The 19,854-nt window shown below is 36.8% G+C and overlaps 1 protein-coding gene across 3 annotated transcripts in view; it reads right to left on the reverse strand.

Moving 5' to 3' along the window:
- NEGR1 (neuronal growth regulator 1) overlaps nucleotides 1-19,854 on the reverse strand; it is an 865,642-nt gene that overhangs the window by 169,841 nt on the left and 675,947 nt on the right. For all 3 annotated transcript variants that reach the window (XM_040470638.1, XM_040470639.1, XM_040470640.1), the window contains exon 6: nucleotides 5,970-6,121. In XM_040470638.1, the coding sequence (XP_040326572.1) occupies nucleotides 5,970-6,121 (152 nt within the window). The remainder of the gene's footprint in view (nucleotides 1-5,969; nucleotides 6,122-19,854) is intronic.

Raw genomic sequence — 19,854 nt, forward strand, 5'->3', positions numbered from 1 at the left:
TTACAGCATTTGCTCTCTGAGGCTGATGTATAGTGATCTACAGAATATTCTCTCTCTCTCTCTCTCTCTCTCTCTCTCTCTCTCTCTCCTCTCTCTCTCTCTCTCTTTGTCTTTTTCTTTCTCTCCCCCCCCACACACACATCAAGAGACATTTTTAATGCAAGTATATGACAGAAATTTCTGGACAGAACATCTGCAAAGTGAGGGATTCATTGTACACAAGGTTTCCTACAGTTTTCCTAATACAAACTTTATTTTCCCCTAACTTGAGAAATCATACATTCTTTATCTAGAGTAATTCTATTAATGAAATTACTAACATCTCTGCTTAGAATTAGAGTTCCTCTTTGTATTACAGTCTAAAGCCTACAGGTCACGAAGGCAAAAGGGTTTAAGGTAACTTCATTTTAAATCAAAGCCCCTTCTTGTTTCTCTGGGACTGAAGAAAGATGTGTGAAAAGAGGCTAACAAACTGAGAATGAGGGCAGCTTGCAGAAGAGCAAGAAGCATGGGAAGTATGATTCACCAAAGACTGAGTACGGCATCTTTGATGGTCAGGGAGTGGTTGACATACATATAGTCATTGGACCTATTAATCAGATTGAAAGCCAATTCAGACCAGCTGCTCAAGGATCAAGGCAGATCATCAGCCTGTTTTCTTCCTTTCATAGCCTAGTCCATAGAAAGAGTAGTTTACTACCCTTGTCTCTACTTCCTCATCTACTTCTTTCACCTGAATCCACAACCTCATGACTTCTACTCCCAATTTTCTACAAAGTGCCTTGGCAAAGATCACCGATTGTTGCCAGTTGTCAGAGGCAGTGGTTGATTTTCAGACTTTTCTGATCTGATGGAACATTGGGCATTGCTGACTGTCCCTTTTGTCGAACAAATCTCCTGTGGCTTCTGTGGCACTGATCCTCCTCTGGCATCTTCATCCTCACTTGTCCCACGAGCTTCTACAGGATATTTCAACTCTTCTGCACACTCCTTGGTGCTGATTTTACCTGGAGGTTGGTCCTTGCTCATCTTTTTAGTGTACGTGGCCTTTATGCAAAATCTTACTGCTGACACTAACTACCACCTCCACTCCGATAACCTCCAAATCGTATCTCCATTCTGGACTTTACATCCAGCAAACTACTGGACATTGCCTCCAACTGAGTATGTCCGAAATTAAAGTCACTTTTCTTCTTTCAATCTCTACTTTGTCCCCAAATCTGAAAGTGCTAATCCTTCTCTCCCGTTCTATCCCGGTTAATTTCACCCAACTAAATGTTGGGAGTTATCTAGATTCCTACAAATCCCTTCCTGTTCTCTCCACAGTTGGTCATTAACTCCTCTTTCCTAATTTCTTCCCACTCCCTCACCTCTGCTACTTTTTTTTGGTGCAATTATCTTCTTGTAAGTCTAATATCTGGGCTTAGAACTCATGTTAACTAAGAATGTCTTTCAGAAACTAAATCTGTTTATATCCTGCCTTTATTAAAAATCCTTCAATAGTTCTTCAAAACCAGAAAGATAAAGTCCAAGCTCATTTGCAGCCTTTCTTGTCATAATTCCATCAACTTGTCCAATCATCTCTCAATAGTCTCTTCTCCCACCTTTTACTCTAACTAACCATATAAAGATACCACTATGTCTTCAAGTGTATCAGATTGTTCCATACTGCCATGTCTTTACAGTGGCTGCTTCAAACTAAGAGTATTCTCCCTCACCCCCACCCAGCCATTCCACACCCAGGCTCAATCTAATCACATCCTTTGTTCAAGGGTCATCTCTACAGCTCATCCTCAGTCACGGAGACTGAGTTGATCATTCTCTTATTGTTGCCACTGTACAATGTACTCATGGCTGTTCTTAAATGAACTCTGCAAACTTCTGTTGAAAATCACACAATGGTGGCTAAATAGGTATTTTGAGGTGCACATTATTTATAATTCTTATAGCCATACTCTCATCAGCCATCTAGATGACAGTCCTTTCATGACCCTCAAGGACAGGTCAAGAGCCTCTTCTCTGTCCTAGTATGCCACCGTTACTATATTGCATTACAGTTGTCTGTTTCTTATCCCTCTCCTCTAATTCATCTGAGAACTCTTTAAGCATTGGGTTCCAGATATATTAATCCTTTCCTTTCTAACATTAAGAACAGTTTTTTTGTACAATATAGGCAGTATATATATATATATATATACACACACACACACACACACACATACATATATATATGTATTTTTTGACAAATAAAGGTTGCTATTGAACAGATTATCTGAGCCTTGAAAATAGAATTTTTTAGTTTTGTCTTTACTACTTGCATCTCCTAGATGTCTGAACTTCTATGCTGCAAACTTCATTAATCTGGAATTAGTGCCACAAAATCTGGTTCATGCACTGACCAAGGGATATGGTTAAGTTACAGCTAGAGTTAGGACATTATTTCAAATTTGCATGCCTTCTCCCTAGCTTACCAGTAACAGATTACCACTTAAACTTTTAGTAAAGTATTGGGCACGGGGTCAACAAGTAAGGTCAGCAACCTATATATTGCTTTTGGAACTGAACTGAACTGAATTGAGTGCTCTTACAGGATATGATATAATAACAATGGTTAACATTTATTGAGTGCTTACTTTGTTCCAGGCTGAGGGATAAATGCTTTACATGCATCATCCCATTTAATTTTCATCCCATAGATGGGAGCCATTATTGGCCTCATTTTATTAACAATGAATTAGTGAGACTTTGGCATTTGCTTACACAAAGTCACATGTGACTAATATGCAGCAAAACTGGGATCCAAACCAAGGCCTGCTTGACTGCTTTTACATGAAACACACACACGCACACACACACACGCACACACACATGCACACACACAGACACACACACACTAAAGAGTGTTGCATTTTTTTTATGGTCTTAGTTATAGAAAGGCTCGAAATTATAGCTTCTTGCCTTCTGTCTCCTTGGTGATCTAGACAATGCAGGTTATTACAAACCAGGAGTAGACTGTATCAGTCCAAGTTTTATCCTAAATAGTTATGGATGGAGAACTGACTCCTAGTGGCTAAAGCTCTGTTAGAACGTTATTATCAATCAGTTTGAGGGTTTATATGTATAAACGCTACACTAGGCAACTCATATTTCTTATAACCCTCTCCCATTCATAGACCTTGTGAGATATGACAAAAATTCTTATCAAGTGACACAGTGCTGTCTCAAGCTAACATCACATGAACGTTAAGAAAGCTGCCTTCCCCCATAATATAGTTTGTAGATACACAATGCCTGTGTTGGGTAACTGTACCATCCACAGAGATTTAAAATGCTATAAAACTGTGTGTTTAAATATCCCTGAGTCTCATTTTTGTATAAGTTTTCAGTCAAACATTGAGCCCATTCATCTTTCATATACTTAAATCTGATATCTGGTATGTGTTGTTTACATCTAACCACTTATTTTTAAAAGTTTTATATGTTGAAGAATAGCATCCTAAATGATTAAAGTCGATTAAAAAACACAATGAGGACAAAGGTTATATGTAGAGGTTTAGCTTTGGAAGAGTATGTTGCAAATGATACAATTTATCTTCCACTCCGTTGATGCTTCTATGTTCATAGCAAGAGAGTGAAATGTAAGAGTTAAAAACTTGGGCTTTGGAGCAAGACTGTAGGGATTCAGTGTTTTGCTTTGTCCCTTATTTGGCTTTGGTCAAGCGTTTCATCTCTTTTCATCTTAGTTTCCTCATCTGTAAGAAGGAAATTATAGAATTTACCTCTTTGGATCACACGAGAATTAAATGAACAAATTCATATAAAGAGATTAGAATAGTATCTGGTCTACAGGAAGCTCACAGTAAGTGTACCTTATAATTGTCCTGGTATTGTCTTACATATCTAGAGATTACAAATACACACTTTACATCTACAACCCAGTTCATTCATTCATTTATTCATTAGCCATTTAATCACTTATCCAATGTTTAACAAATTCATTTAGTCCTTAAAGATTTATTGATTAGCTATTAAATAACAAGCACTATGCTTGGTGATATGGGCCATAACATAATGAACCAGGTATTGATCCTATATTCTCAACAAACATAATTTTGTGGAGAGATAAAAAATTTATAAAAGTAACTATTGTACAAAATAGAAATGCTCAGTGTAAGAAGAATTTCAGATGAGGTCATAGATGTTGTCTGAATATATAGTCATTTCTTCAACTTCTAGGTCTATGTCCAAAATTGCAGTTAATATTTGCATATTATGTCTTTGCTGATAAATTAATCAAACTGCACTAGTATTCCACAGCACCTCTACATACAGGAAGGCAGTGGCAAAGGGAGATAATTAGAGACCATTCTAAAGATACCATGTTTAGAAGCCCTTTTAGCAGTGCATTATTTCCAGATGATTGTGTTAAGGTTGTCAGAACACAACAAACACTTAAGTAAGTGACATTTGTTCTTAATCTGTCATATTCATTAATGTTTCTGTTTCAAAAATCAGAATGTGATTTAGAAATTTAAATAGCAAAGAGTTAATGTGTTATATAAGCCTTAATTTTTTCTTTATTTTGCCTTATTAATTCATTAATTCTTTCAGGTTCTTGAATATTTAAATCATTTAAAATATTAATAGTATACCAAAGAAATATCAATATTTACATGAAATTGGAATTCACATAGCTCTGTAATATTTTTAATGGTTTATATTATTCATAATTACACTAAATAAATCATCCTCATGGAAGAAACTCAAGCAAGTTTGTTATATACTATGGCTATTGCATGGCAAACAGTGGTTTTCTTTCAGAGTGTCGGTATTAAGAAATAGTAAGTAATATTAAGCTGGAATAATAAGTGATATGTTGTTTTAAAAGTATATAGAAACTAACAACAAACTAATATATTTTATTTAACATCAGAGGCTCTTAAATTGTCACAATTCAAAGTTCATAAATCATGAAACTTTTTGTAATATATTTTTAAGTAGTAGAAGCATTATATATCCCATGCTCGTTTCTGCAAAATGGAAGTGATCATGTCTGTGATGAACTATACAATATTCACATTTTTCAGAGACACAACTATATATATTATGATAATATAAATATACACGTGTCAGTGTACTATAAAGATATTAACTATAAAAGATAAGGATGACTTCAGTTAACTTTGTGGAAATGAGAAGATTGTATATTCTCTGCAATCTTCTTTGAACACTTTGAGAAACACTCCACTTCAAAATCAGGAACATTTTATAGTTATGAAAATGTGTTGTTTACTCAGCTTTTAAAAAGTACTGAAACTAATTGTAGGAGAAAATATCAGCTTAGGTTTCTCTCCCTCCAACTAATCCTCATGTTTATTCTTCCTTTTTTAGCAAAACCTTAAGAACCAAGATACATTAGAAATATAGTATTTATTTTAGCAAAACCTTAGGTTGTATTTCAAATAGTTTTGAGTAAAAACATTATCTATATGGATAAAATATTCTGTCCATGATGATTTACTTACTCTTACATTTTATATATGGCATGTGAAATTCTCACTATTACAAGGTGAATGCCTAAAGAAAACCAACCAAGAGTAAATTCAACGGAAATTAACCAGTGCTTAAGGATAATGGAACACATTTTTAAAAAACAAAATGAAAACAAATAAAACCCCACCAAACCATCTTCAGTCAGAAGACATTTTTCAGTGGGTCCTATTATTTAGGTATCTTTTTTCCCTTTTCTCAGCTGTAAGACAGTTTTCTAAACACACATGGACTTCAACAGGGATTATAAAATTCTCAAACACCCATACCATTTAGGGGCCAAGTTTCCTCCGTGTAAGGGATGTGTCACATCAGGCTGAGTTTAAAAATGAACATACACCATTCTCAGGTTTTATCTCTGCTGATGGACAGGAGCCAAGGGGCCCCTGGGAGCATTCTGGCAACACTGTGTTACTTACGGTTGAGAGGCAGGCTCGCATTGGTTGTGCCTAGCTTGTTGGCAGCCACACAAGTATAATTGCCGAAGTGCTCCTGTGTCACATTGGTAACAGTAAGAATGGATCTTGTGCTAAAGTTTTGAATAATAATTCCTTGTTGGCCATTGAAGAGCCTAGAAGACAAAATCACCTCTAGGTTAATATGCATCGTGAATATCATTTTTGGTTTTATCTTAGTTGAGGTTGTCATGGCAACCCATAGACAGTTTGGTCCACACTAGTATTAGCATATAATGTGATAATGGTGCAATTATATTTTCCTTACGTGAGTAGATATAGGGGAGGAGAAGCTGTATGACAGCTGTGGATTGTTACTACAGGATTCTTCGCACTCTACAAAACACTAAACCGAGATTTCCACATGTCCTTTTCATACGCTGACTTGTATTTTAGAAAATTAAATGCACCACAGCAATAGAGTCTCATCTGTTAAAGTCAAGAACGAGTAAAGCAAATTAAATACAATGATTTCATTAAAAATACAAACCGATGGTTTCTAAAAAGCTGGCTAAGATATGTCTAGGCTTTTTCAGATAACATTGTTGGATAACTCCCCATCCAAGTTAACCCCACAACTGCAATAAGATGTTCTGAGTCTAGGGTCAACACCATTTTGCTGCTGCTACATACAACCTAGACAGATGACTTGCTTTTCACCTAGAAAACAGCTGCAGTATAGCACTGAGAAGAGCATTCCAAGTTGAGTCTTGTCTCGGTCACATTTGAGGAATGTGCTGGGGAGTCCTCTAACCTTTCTGGGCCTCAATACAGGCTTCAGTTTTACCTGATTCCACCCTGATGACCCAACACTCTCTCTCCAGGCCTACCAGCAGAGGTTTCACTCTCAAATAGGCTGGCAATGCATCACCGTTCTCAGGGCTTGCCACGCTCCCTCCATCTTCACTTTTTTCCTGATCTGCACCCAGTGGTCATCAGTCCTTTGTATCTCTGCCAGCTGGATCCTTCCCTCTGCACTCATGTCTGTTGTGTGTCCTATCTCTCTTACTCTAGTGCTCCTTAAATGACTCTTTCCCCCGCCCCGCTCTCTGCATGTTTCTCTTGAAATTGCTGTGGGATTCATAAAATCAAAGCCACATTCTTGCATTGTTCTCTGTAGCGGTTTCCATGCACACAGGTCTCTTCAACCCAAATAAATAGAATTGCCTTAAATTCCTCAAAAGACAGGGCCATATGGACATGCTTTATTTTATATTTGAGTCCTGCATAGCACTTAATAGTACCTGACAAATAACTCATAGATCAGCAGAATTGGGGTGACATCCCCACAACACAGGTATTGGTAAGCCCCCTTCAGGGGCCCTCTCAAAACATTCTTTTTCTAAATATGAATTCTGTTATAATGACGATGCCAACCAGATGATAACATCTTCCTAACTAACCCCAAAGTTTACCATGAAATGATGTGCTGATCACAATATGGGCTATGTAAGCTCATAGCCTGAATGGCATGGTATTTTTCCTGCTTAATATGTTCAAATTTTAGTAGCAAATATTTTTTTTAATCACGAAGATGCAAATAAATGGCATTCTCCTGAGAGTTTAGGTTGAACTCCTTTGCATTACATTATGTGACTTGCATCGAATTTAGACAAAATATACTGTAGTTACATGAAGATTAAAATAAGCAGCCATGCTTGATTACCCTGGGAATTTCTTATATTTCATGTAATGGCTGAATTTGACTTATCCAAAACTCAAACCTTAATCAGATTAATAAAACTTTGACTTAAATAAACACTGAAAACATTAACTTGAGCAATAAACCCAATGATTCTCAACTATGACACAACAAAATAAGGCATAAAATATCAAGGATATGGCAGTTTTTACTCCTCTGTCTCATATTTCAAATCTATCAACATTTATGCCAAAATACCAACGTGAAAATTGCATATTTTTCTGCATCACATTAATAACTTTATTTCTAACCAATATTATATGCTATGTATAAAAACTGATGGCTTCATTGGCCAGAGAGCTTCAGGGTTAGGGCTCAAATCTATCTTCCCATGTTTGTGCTCATATGGACACATTGTCCAAAGGACTCAGCAGCTCTCTGGATTACTAAATTCCCATTGTGCCACACCTACCAAACTAAGATTCATTTTTCTGCTAAAGAATTAAGAAGAAATTAGTCAGGGACTTTATTCGACTAGACTCTGGGGAGAAAATTCTAAGGGAGTATATTTAGTAACTTGATGGCACTGTTTGCTTATGTTCCTTCAGACCATCTTTCTGAGTTGGCTTCCAACTCTCTGCCCTAAAATGTGTCTGAAGGCAAAGCCCCAGATGTTACTAAATCACACAGGACACCCACGCTCTGTATGTGTAGACCCATTTTTGGCCTCTGGTCAGGGGTTGCTGTGAACATCCTTATCAGAGAGCCACATTGGTGGCATGGTGGCACGTTAGCAGCCGTGACTCCTGCTGCTCCACTCATGCTGGCAAGTGATTATGGCCAATAAAACAGAAAAGTATCTTCCCTGGGGGGATTTTCTTCCCTCTAGAGGAAGCTACCTTTCTGAGATTACTGGAGAAGTCCAAAGTTAACTTTTTTAAAGTCGGAAATTTTAGAAGTGCTGACTCCTCAAAATACCCTATAAGAACCTGTCTTTACCAGTAGATGGCTGGTAAAGCTGACCTTGAGGGAGAGTGACTTCTGAGATGGTGTCTATCTCTGAGGGTGTACTGTGATTTTCCTGTAGGGATCCTGTGGGTGCAAGGGGTGGAGAGCTTTCTCAGCTATTCAAATCAATTCTGAAATTTATCATTGCTACAAAGATGAGTTTGATGCCAGATGATTAGGGACTTGGCTGGGCAAGATCTTTGAAGGCTCTTCAAGATCTTTGAAGGCCTTTCAGTAGCTTAAAGTTGAAGAGAAGAATCAATCAGACACATAAATATAAACAGTTGTAAACACAACTGAGTTGATTTTAGTCACAATGGGGACCCTGTTAAGATGAATACTCCTGCCCTTAGTTACTGGATATAGAAATCTGAACCACACTTATAAGTCTCATCATGTATGTCCTGAATGTAATTTTACTCTTTGACTAAAAACAAATAATAAAAGATGTCTTTAATTGGTGACAATTGTTTTCTTTATGAAATAGTTTTATTCCAAAATGGTTGGATATAGTAAAGAGAATAGTCTGTAAAAAGAATATTTATCAATAAACACATATTTGACAAATTAAAGTATCATTCTGTATTAAAGAAAATGCTTGATAGCCTTCAAACATGCACATGTTAGCCTATTAACAGAATGACCCTGGCCTCATTGAATTTTTCACATCCATCCCAGACTTGTTTGAAACCAGAGTTCCTTGCATTGCTGATGTGAAATCTTGAAGTGACAACTCAAGCAATAGTTCACAATACACCTTGCAATAAAAACCAGAGAACTAACTCTGGAATATTGCCTTATTTGGAGTTCTCTCTTTTCCCTAAACACTTAAGTGTTTCAAGTTTTAAGAGAATCATTCTTGTATTGACTTAGAATCCAAAATAAGAGACAAGACGTCTTCTCATAGTCCTTTCCCACAGGAAGAGAGAAAACAATTGTGTTGGGTTAGTGGTTGGTTATGGAATTCTTACCCTCAGAAGTGGATCAGCAGCATTTGATGCTTGCTTAGAAATCCCTGGGCATTTTTGTTTTTTGCATTTTACCATTCAGTGGACCCCATGGCTGTAAGATCCTTCTATTATTGTGGACCCTACTGTCCTTTACATTTACCGCCGATGGTAGTTTATTCATACTGCTCTCATCAGAATGTTTGTGTCCTCCAAAAATTCATATGTCAAAAATCTAAACCTCAAGGATGATGGCATTAGTGGGTGGGGCCTTTGGAACGTGCTTAGAAATCATAAAGGTGAAACCATGATGAATGGGATTAGTGCCTTACAAGAAGTTCCAGAGAGCTCCCATAGCCCCTTCTGTCATGTGAGGATACAACAAGATGTCTGTGACCTAGAAGAGGACCCTTTTCAGACCATGCTTGCACCCTGATCTTAGTCTTCCAGGCTCCTGAACTGTCAGATAATTTTCTGTTGTTTACAAACCACCCAATCTGTGGTGTTTTGTTATAGCAGCCCAGATGGATGAAGACACATACTGAGGATCATTGCCCTCACTCTCCTTCCTTCTGCTTTTCATTAATGCCTCATAAATCTGTAAACTGCAGGCCATCTGCCCTGTCATCAGATGATGCAGGCAACTCATAAGTAACACAGCCTGACCAACTAACTTGTTCTGAATTAGAATAGCCATATTTTCAAGTGTCAGTCATAAAGAAATAGCACATAGAAAGCATACTAATAACTTAAAGATACTTATAAATCTGACCCATGAAATGTTCACAAACTTTACAATCATAGCTTCTCTCAGGCAGTAAGTAAGATGGACAGAAGAGTCCATAGCAACATCACAACAGCAAAACTGACCACCAAGCCATTGGCACTGACTGATAAGACTGCAAAACTAAGTGGTATAGCTATAAAAACCTCATTCACTTTATATATAAATCCAGCCTGATGACACATTTTGGGACTATTGTTTGCTCTGCGCATTTCCAGGTCAAGCGTAACAATAAATATTCTGGAGAAACAAGCTTATAAGTGCAAATAGTCACTGAAATTCTTCATTGCTAATGTAAGAAATATACATAAGTGTATCAGACAACAACATTTAAAATGTTTAAGTACTTTAAATAGGAGTGGGAGAGGTGGACTAAATGATGATTGATCTTTCATCAGAGTAGAATTATAAAGAAACATGATAATATATCATGCTGTATAACTGACTAAGATTATTATGGCCTTATTAAGTGATTTTTGGGTGATAGTATAGCAGAGATCAAAAATAGGGGACAGAAGGTAGTTCTTGATTCATAAGAGATATATGTACAAAGAAAATGAATATTACTTCTCACAATGGATTGCAGGCTTTGAGTTCCAAGAGGTGGTGTGAGCTAAGGATACAACTCAAAAAAGAGCTTTAGAAAAAGTCATGGGTGATGGTAAAAACGTCACAGGTGATACAGTCGTAATGGAAATGAAGTTCTACTTCATCATCAAATGATGATTAAATTCCTTCTATGCTTAAGGCACTGGTTTAAGAACCAAAGTGGGGAAAAGACAAATGGACACAGTTCTAGCTAAGGACCTTGGCTACACTTAAAAATATGAAGATGACATCAAGATCATATAGGTCCTTACATGACACATCTCAATGTCTCTCTCAGTGACAGAGTTCTAGCTTACATATATTTTGCTTCTGCATCATGGCTATATTTCTCGTCTTTTCCATGAGAGCAGGAATGCTTTATGTATGTGGAAAATGTTAGCTGCTCTCAACATATTTATGACCGAGGTAATCTAACACTAAAGAATTTCAATGCTGTACAAAAAAGTTTGTGTTAAGACTGTGTGAAATTGACATTCAGAAAACATTTAAGCATTTTCAAATGTATGTCGACTAATCTTCATAGCATCCCTAGGAGGTAAGCATTACTAGTCCCATTTTACAGATGAGAAAAAAAAAGTTTAGAAAAGTTAAGTTAATTTATCTTCCATCATCTGGTAAGTGGTAGAACCAACATTCAAATCCAGGTCTTCTGACTATCGATATTATTCCAAAATGGTACTCAAATCATCAAATAGAAGCCAGGATACTGTATTTTAGTTTGGAAAGACAAGTCATAAATCATTGGTGGTTCAAGGAAATTAAGTAAGCCAAAGAATAGAAGCAGTGGAGTTAAATAACCAAGTAATACGTGGTATCTATGCCAGGAAAACCAGATCCAGTCCATGGGGTAAATCTAACGGGATAGAGAGTTAAAAAAATGTAAGGTTCAGTTCAGCTGAGATTCCCTGGACCAGAGGTCTCTTAACTATCTATGTGGGGCTTAGCCATGCCCCCAGTCTCTTACAGTAGCTGTCTTTCACTTCCAATGGAGTCATCCTTTGATATGACTCAGTCCCAAGATGAGAAGTGTGAAATGACCTCTTGCCACACTCTTTCCTCCTCAAACTACCTTCCAGGACAACACACACCTTCAGCATTGATTATTGTTTGTGTTTCACCCCTAGGCTCACTAAATATTTGGGTTGCAGTAAATCTTTCCCCATAGTGTATATGTAGAATATAGTCAAGAATGGCAGAAAAAAAACATAACCTAGGAGATGGCAAGAATACAATAATTTTAAGTAAGTTCAAAGTTGTCTTTAAAGTTTTCTAGTAATGCTATGGAGTTAATGTGTTCTTTCTGACTTAGTCAAATCATTATCACATCAAAAAGCTCTCTTTACCACAACATTTCAGGTATAAGTTTTCATAGATTTGTATGACTTTGGATTACTGTCCATAGTCCCCATTAGAGTGCAACTCCATTAGGGCAAGTTTCCTAGCTTTTGCTGTTCATTATATTCTAAGCATGGGGCATAATGTTGTGTACTTTATAGGTATACAGTGAGTAGTTATTGTACACTTATGTTGAATTGTATGAATTATGTTTTTACATTTTTGTACTGCTTAGTTTTTTCATCTGTTAAATGAAAAAAATGAAACCAGGTTCAAAGTGTTGATGTAAGAATGGTTTTTAAATATATAAAATGTAATATCTATGAACACATTTATATCAAATGCAGTAGGCACTAGACATATGATAGGTGTTATTATTGTTCAATACTAGGGTCTGTTTCTTAGACAGAACAGATACATTTCCTCTCAGATGGCAGCAAAATATTAAATATTGAAAATACAGGAAATTATTTTTAAAGGAAAGATCTAGGAGAGTGACTGAAAAGATCATAGTATCATGATTTCAAGATGTGCCAAATTCAGTCTCAATTACATGTGTATTATCAACCTCATCTAGCTTTTTCACAGATGTGCAGGGCTGATAAAAAAAATAAAAGTAAAAAGAAGGAGGAGCAAGTACTGCTAGATACCAGAGAGAAATGAAAATTGATGTGAACATGCTGCCATAGCAACCTATTGGTTTACTGTGTTGTTTGGTACTTAAGGCTTGAATACAATATGATATCATTTATTCCTAGGAACAGACTGAAGAATATCATGCATCAGTGTCTCAGCCCCAAGGGGTATCTATCTTTAGTTGCACATTTGAATAAATTAATGTATTATAATATATTAGGACATTTTAATGATTTTAGACTTTATTAGGCTATTTAAAATGTATGCCTTGTTTACTTTATCAATTTTAATGAAATTAATAATTTTAGATTAGAGACCTTTGGGTTGCTTTGCTTGTGACGGTTTGATTCACATGGGGAGGATATTACCTTTAACTTTACATCAAATAAACAAAAGCTATAGTGCAAGTGTCAGTCCTCCCCTGACTGCAGTGAGCCTTGTATCCCTGACAACCTAGCCTATGACTAGATTTTTTCCCTCTGCTTGAACTGCCTTTCTAATATCAATGTGCGCAAGACTTTAATGTCAAATTTCATCCCATAATATACCAACACAACCATTTTGCAGAGATCACATTCACAAAAACGAAATCCTGGAAGGTCAGAACTGAGCAACAGAAACCAGTGTCTTTTCTGCAATCATGTATTGGGTTTACAGTGTCCTACAATCTAGGGTGACAGATGCATCTTGTAGTGATATTCTCTTCTCAGTTTGAAACTGTATTAAAATAAGAATGGCTCTACGTTCACATGATTATAAGGCCCCATTCATTCTTGCAACAGAGTGTATTTCAAACCCCATGTTAGATGCTGGAAACACAATGGTTGAACAGGGCAAAATCCTCATGCTCAGGTAGATTATAGATTAGGAGAGGAGAGACTAGTAAAAAAAAGTTGAGTATAGCTTAAAAAGTGCTTTGATAGATGTAAGAACATGGGAGAACATCTGGAGAGACTCCTTTCCTAGTAGAAAGGGGTCAGGGTAGTTTTCTGAGAGAAGATGATATCTGAATTGAGACTAAAGGACTAGTGGAAGGTAGCCAGGATGGGTGTGTGTGTGAAAGGGGCTTATAAGCAAAATGGCCAACATATTAAAAGGCCTGAAAGATAGAGATCATGTCACAGTTTGTGGCCAAAATATTTTAGGATAGTTATCTCCCTATTGTGAGATGGTAGAATGGCAAGATTTGTGGTCAGAGAGGTAAACAGGGGCAAGAACATGAAGGCCTTCCATGCCATACTGTGATGTTAGCACTTGATTCTAGGGACATTTAAGAACCATAAGATTAGGTATTTAGTTTGGAAATATTGCTATGAATTTTAAGAACACAACTGAAATCTAGCTGTTTACTAATGGACTGTGTGTGCAGTATGAATACCTCAATTTTAGTATATCCCAAACAAAACTCAGCCCAGCTCTCTCAAATCTCTGTTCCTATGTTCCCAGCCTCGGTTGACAACTTCACCATTCACCTTGTTCCTGAGATGGAAAACTTAAAATTATCTTCAAATGGTCCTTTCCTTTCAGCCTAATCAATTACTGATTTTTAATTGCACAACTAATACCTTAGGTTAAATCATATTTTATATCTTTGCCATCCAAACTGCTCTGAGAAACATTTTATGAAGACAGGGATGGGATACTTTTACTACTTTTGAAAAGTCCTTCAGTGGCTTCCTAAAGCCTATGGAATCAAGTCTAAATGCTTTATCATGACATTTAAAATGCTCCAAGTCTTGCCCTAGCGTGCATTTCTTTAAAAAAAAATTTTTTTTAATGTTTATTTATTTCTGAGACAGAAAGAGACAGAGCATGAGTGGGGGAGGGGCAGAGAGAGAGGGGGACACAGAATCCGAAGCAGGCTTCAGGCTCTGAGCTGTCAGCACAGAGCCCGACGCGGGGCTCGAACTCACAGACTGTGAGATCATGGCCTGAGCCGAAGCCTGACGCTCAACCGACTGAGCCACCCAGGCACCCCCCCAGCGTGCATTTCTAACCCTACCTCCTATTACACCTGATTTCACATCTTGTACCCCAGGGAATAATAAAACCTCTCTGCACAATGCTTATATAACATTGACTATGTTCTTTCCTTTCTTATGATTTTTCTTGACTCCTTGCAATGTTTAGAAATACTGTTCTTTAGTATCAAGCACAAAAGCTACCTGTTCCCTGAAGCATTTGTTAATATTCTGATTTGAGCTGAATGGATCCTTGCTGTGCACTTTCAAGGACTTGACTTAGGTTCCCTTAGGATCTTCTTATGTGGAACTTATTTCATTTTGGTGATTTTTATGATAAACTGTAAACTCTAAGTCAGGGAATGCAAACCGGAATAGCCCACTTTCAATTCTGTTTGACTGGCCCAAAGTTTTAAATGTGATAATTTGTATGTATGTCTTATGGTCATGTGTCTTCCATTTCCCAGCAGTTGAAATGCTCTCACTTATTTCATATATTTATCTTTTGCTTCCCTGGTCTTGGTTGATAAAATCATCACAGGGGCAACCAAGTTGTATTGATAAGACTTGGGTTATGAACTAAAAAGAGTGAAAAATCATCAGAATAAAATTAAAGATAGATAGATAGATAGAGAAATAACACTAGAAACACAAGTTTCTTCAATGCAGGAACTTACTTCCTTTTCAGTCTTCAAATTACATCACAGTTAAGTGCCCAATGCACATTTGTTAAAATCTCAGGTAAGCAGGGAAGATTATTTCTTTTTTTTTTTTTTAATTTTTTTTTTCAATGTTTATTTATTTTTGGGACAGAGAGAGACACAGCATGAACGGGCGAGGGGCAGAGAGAGAGGGAGACACGGAATTGGAAACAGGCTCCAGGCTCTGAGCCATCAGCCCAGAGCCCGACGCGGGGCTCGAACCCACGGACCGTGAGATCGTGACCTGGTTGAAGTCGGACGCTTAACCGACTGCACCACCCAGGCGCCCCATCAGGGAAGATTATTTCTAACATGGAGTGGTAATAAAGTTATTTCCAGTACCCTTCTAAATCAAAATATGCAACTGCTTAATCTTATAAAAATGGCTTTGCAAATGAGGGGAGAGAGAGAGAGTGAGAGAGAAAGGGAAAGAGAGAGAGAAAATGAATTAACATTTCTAGTCTCTTCTTTAAAATTTTTTTTTACATTTATTTATTTTTGAGAGACAGAGAGAGACACAGCATAAGTGGGGGAGGGGCAGAGAGAGAAGGAGACACAGAATCTGAAGCAGGCTCCAGGCTCTGAGCTGTCAGCACAGAGCCCAATGCAGGGCTTGAACCCACAAACCATGAGATCGTGACCTGAGCTGAAGTCGGATGCTCAACCGACTGAGCCACCCAGGTGCCCCTCTAGTCTCTTCTTAATAATCAAAGTTATGGTATAAATCTAGAGAAAATGGATATCTTGACATGACTCAGGAAATTATGGGTTGGTGTGTTTTTGTTTTTAAGATCATTTTGTTGAGGTATTATATATATATATATATATATATATATACACATTAAATATATATTGATATATATATACACATTAAATATATACAGACATATATATCTGTACAACTCAATGAGTTTGGGTTAAGTATACACCTGTGAAATCATCACTACCAACTCCATAAACATATTCATTACCCACCAAGGTTTCCTGAAAATTAGACTTTACTTCCCATTCTGTACTTCCCTTCAGTGACTCATTTTACCTTTGTGAGATAGTTTTTTTTTTTTTCCTCAGGCATAATCTAGCTAGAATTACGTGAGCAATGGGCAAGATAGTATACAGCCAGTTACATGTGTTATAAGATTACAAAGCTAGCATGTAGGGTAAAATATGCATGGCATTAAAATTTCCCTTGAAAATTCCTTATTTTAAACTAACATACTTTATAAGAGTCTCCAAAATGGAGGGAAAGTACTCCAAGTTGGATACAAAGTGATCTGTTGGATTATAAGAAGAAAATAATAGAATGCCCATTTATGTTATAATTGTATCTCATCTTTTAACTTTTATCTGTTTTAGGTCATTTAATGTTTGCAATATATATTGCAATATACTTCAAAAATGCATACAATTTACAAATAAGTATGCATATACTTAGTTTTTGCTAAGTTTTAAATTTTACTTATAAGGATATATATTTCAAAAATTTTGTGGACCACTGCCTACATCACTGATCTAAAACACGATGGTAATGCCATCTTCACAAAATGATACAAAACCCATGTTTCTGCAATATCTATTTAAACGTTAGTCCATTACAATTTACTTTATGTTTTTAGTCTTAATCTTAAATACATATACTGTTTTCAAGTCATAGATTAATTTAATTTCATGTCATCAAAGACATTATTTGCTTAATAGTACTTTGCCTATTCTGAAAATACCCTTCCACTGGATATAAGGAGTCCACTTCTTTTTATCAATCTTCTCTATTATCAAGAAAATAAGTTAATATTTTTGGCTTTCTATATAATCGAGCTCTGAACTCTGATTTCCCAATACTAAAATGTATATGGAGTAAAACCAAATCTGTGAGCACTGTACCTGCCAGGTATGCTGAAAGAGCCTATAGTGTTAAAAAATATAACCATTTTATACCAAAGAATAATATTTTAATAACAAGTATATAACTTTAGTCATTCTCATGATGCTTATCTAAACAGTGCAATAAACTAAATGTCAAATGGCTAATATGTCTAATATAAAATATAGTTTTTTGGGGGGCACCTGGGTGGCTCAGTCGGTTGACCGGCCGACTTTGGCTCAGGTCATGATCTCGCAGTCCGTGAGTTCAAGCCCCACGTCGGGCTCTGTGCTGACAGCTCAGAGCCTGGAGCCTGTTTCAGGTTCTGTGTCTCCCTCTCTCTGACCCTCCCCCGTTCATGCTCTGTCTCTCTCTGTCTCAAAAATAAATAAACGTTAAAAAAATTAAAAAAAAATAAATAAAATATAGTTGCCATCCATGTCAACCATGAGGGAGACAGTGTGGAAGCTATTTTGAAAATAGTATCTGATGATTCTCAATTTTTGGTATTCATGTCCCCATTTTGCCCCTTCCACATTGAATAGGGTCACTCTGTGTAACCAGTAAGATATTACTGAATGGCAGAACATAACTTCTGGGACTAGGTCATAAACAGCTTCTACCTTGCTCTCTCTTGGACCACTAGCTCTGGAAAAAGTCAACTACCATGTGAAGAAGACAAACAGCTCTATGAAGAGGTCCATATGGTGATTAACCGAAGCCTTCTGTCTATAACAAGCACTAACTTGCCGGGCATGTAAGCAGATCCTTTAGCTCTAGTCAAGACTTCAGATGACCGGTGCCAGCTGACACGTGACTGCAACCTGATGAGAGACCCTGAGCCATAACTATCCAGCTAAGCTGCTCCCATTCTGATCCACAGAAGCTGTGATAATAAATGCTTACTGGTTTAAGATGCTGAGTTTTGGGCTAATTTGTTATTTGGCAATAGATAACTAAGAGTGGCACTGTATACAACAGAAACAATGTGGGTGGAAAGGTTAACAATAAAATGTGTCTTGATGGCATCTTTTAAGTTGAATGCTCTTGGGCAGGTTAAGTCTCCTGTGTCTCACTTCTGTCATCGGTAAATTGAGGACAATAAATTGTGTCTCACAGACGTCTGAAGAATAAGTGAGATAAAAGAATTTAAAGAACCTAGAAAGTGATTTGTCCTCAGTAAGCGTCTGTTTCCTTCTTTTCTTTAAATTGTGCTTTATTTTGCAGTTTTTTTTAAAAGGTTTTTAGATTATTCTCAGCACACAGAAATGGATTTTATAGGATGTGGAAGAACTATAGGTAGAGATAGAACTAAGGATGTTGAGGTACTGACTTTTTTTTTTTTTAATTTGCTTGTGTTTATTTATTCGTATTTTATTTGAATGAAGATCTGGCTTTGAAGATCTTAATTTAAAAGAAATGAGTTTTTATAAACATTCTCTTAAGTAGACCTGAAAGAGTAAGTTATTTCTGAATATTTTTGTAAGCTCCAATTAAAAAAAGTCTCTAGGAAATAAAACTTCTCCAGATCTTGTAAAAACTCTGCTACGCTCTGACAGGGTCTCTGACAGCTTCATGTTTCTGTTAGTGACCCTGAGGTCAAGAAAACACTCGGAAATGTGCTCTATCTGTTTCTTCTCTGTGTGTCTACCTTGACTCCATTATTTCTGTGTCTTTGACTAAATAAACTCAGAAAGTCTGACTGTTTGTATGTGCAGTCTTTTATTTTGCTAATTCACAAATGACCTGCGATGCCTTTACCCCTGCCATTTAGTATTGACATTTCAAATTATTTTTGATAGTCTCTGAAGTGCCATGACCTACACTAGGTGCATGGACTCTGCATGAAGATTTGCAAGACTTCTTGAGTTCAAATCCCAGATCTGCCACTAACTGTCTGATTTTGTGCAAATGACTTAAAAACACTCCTTGCTTTGGTTTTCCCCAAGCAAAAGGTGAGAATAATAATAGTATCTATCTTATCAGTTTGTTGTGAAAATAAATCGGGCTAATGTTTGTTAACAATTTAGAACCCTGCCTGTCAAACAGCAGGTGCTTTTTACATGGATAGTCTTTCATTTTAATGAGATAAATATTTGGATGGCCTGGGCCCAGAAGATAGCATGGTAAACCCACTCAGGGAGTGTAACAACCATCATTCAGCAACTAGAAGCCTTCCCTTTCCTACTCTGCACACATTCTCAAATTTGCTTTATGGTAATTTTCAGGGGAATTTATATACTCAGTGGGATTTGGTAATTTGGGTATTTCCTTAAATATAACCTGAACAAATGACAAAGGTGCACTTCACTCTGAAACCAAAGTGTGTTTGCCTTTGACAGGTGCATCTGATTTTCACAGCTCC

Source organism: Herpailurus yagouaroundi, unplaced genomic scaffold (genome assembly GCF_014898765.1).
Source record: "Herpailurus yagouaroundi ecotype Mexico unplaced genomic scaffold, PumYag 77, whole genome shotgun sequence".
Taxonomy (NCBI): Eukaryota; Metazoa; Chordata; class Mammalia; order Carnivora; family Felidae; genus Herpailurus; species Herpailurus yagouaroundi.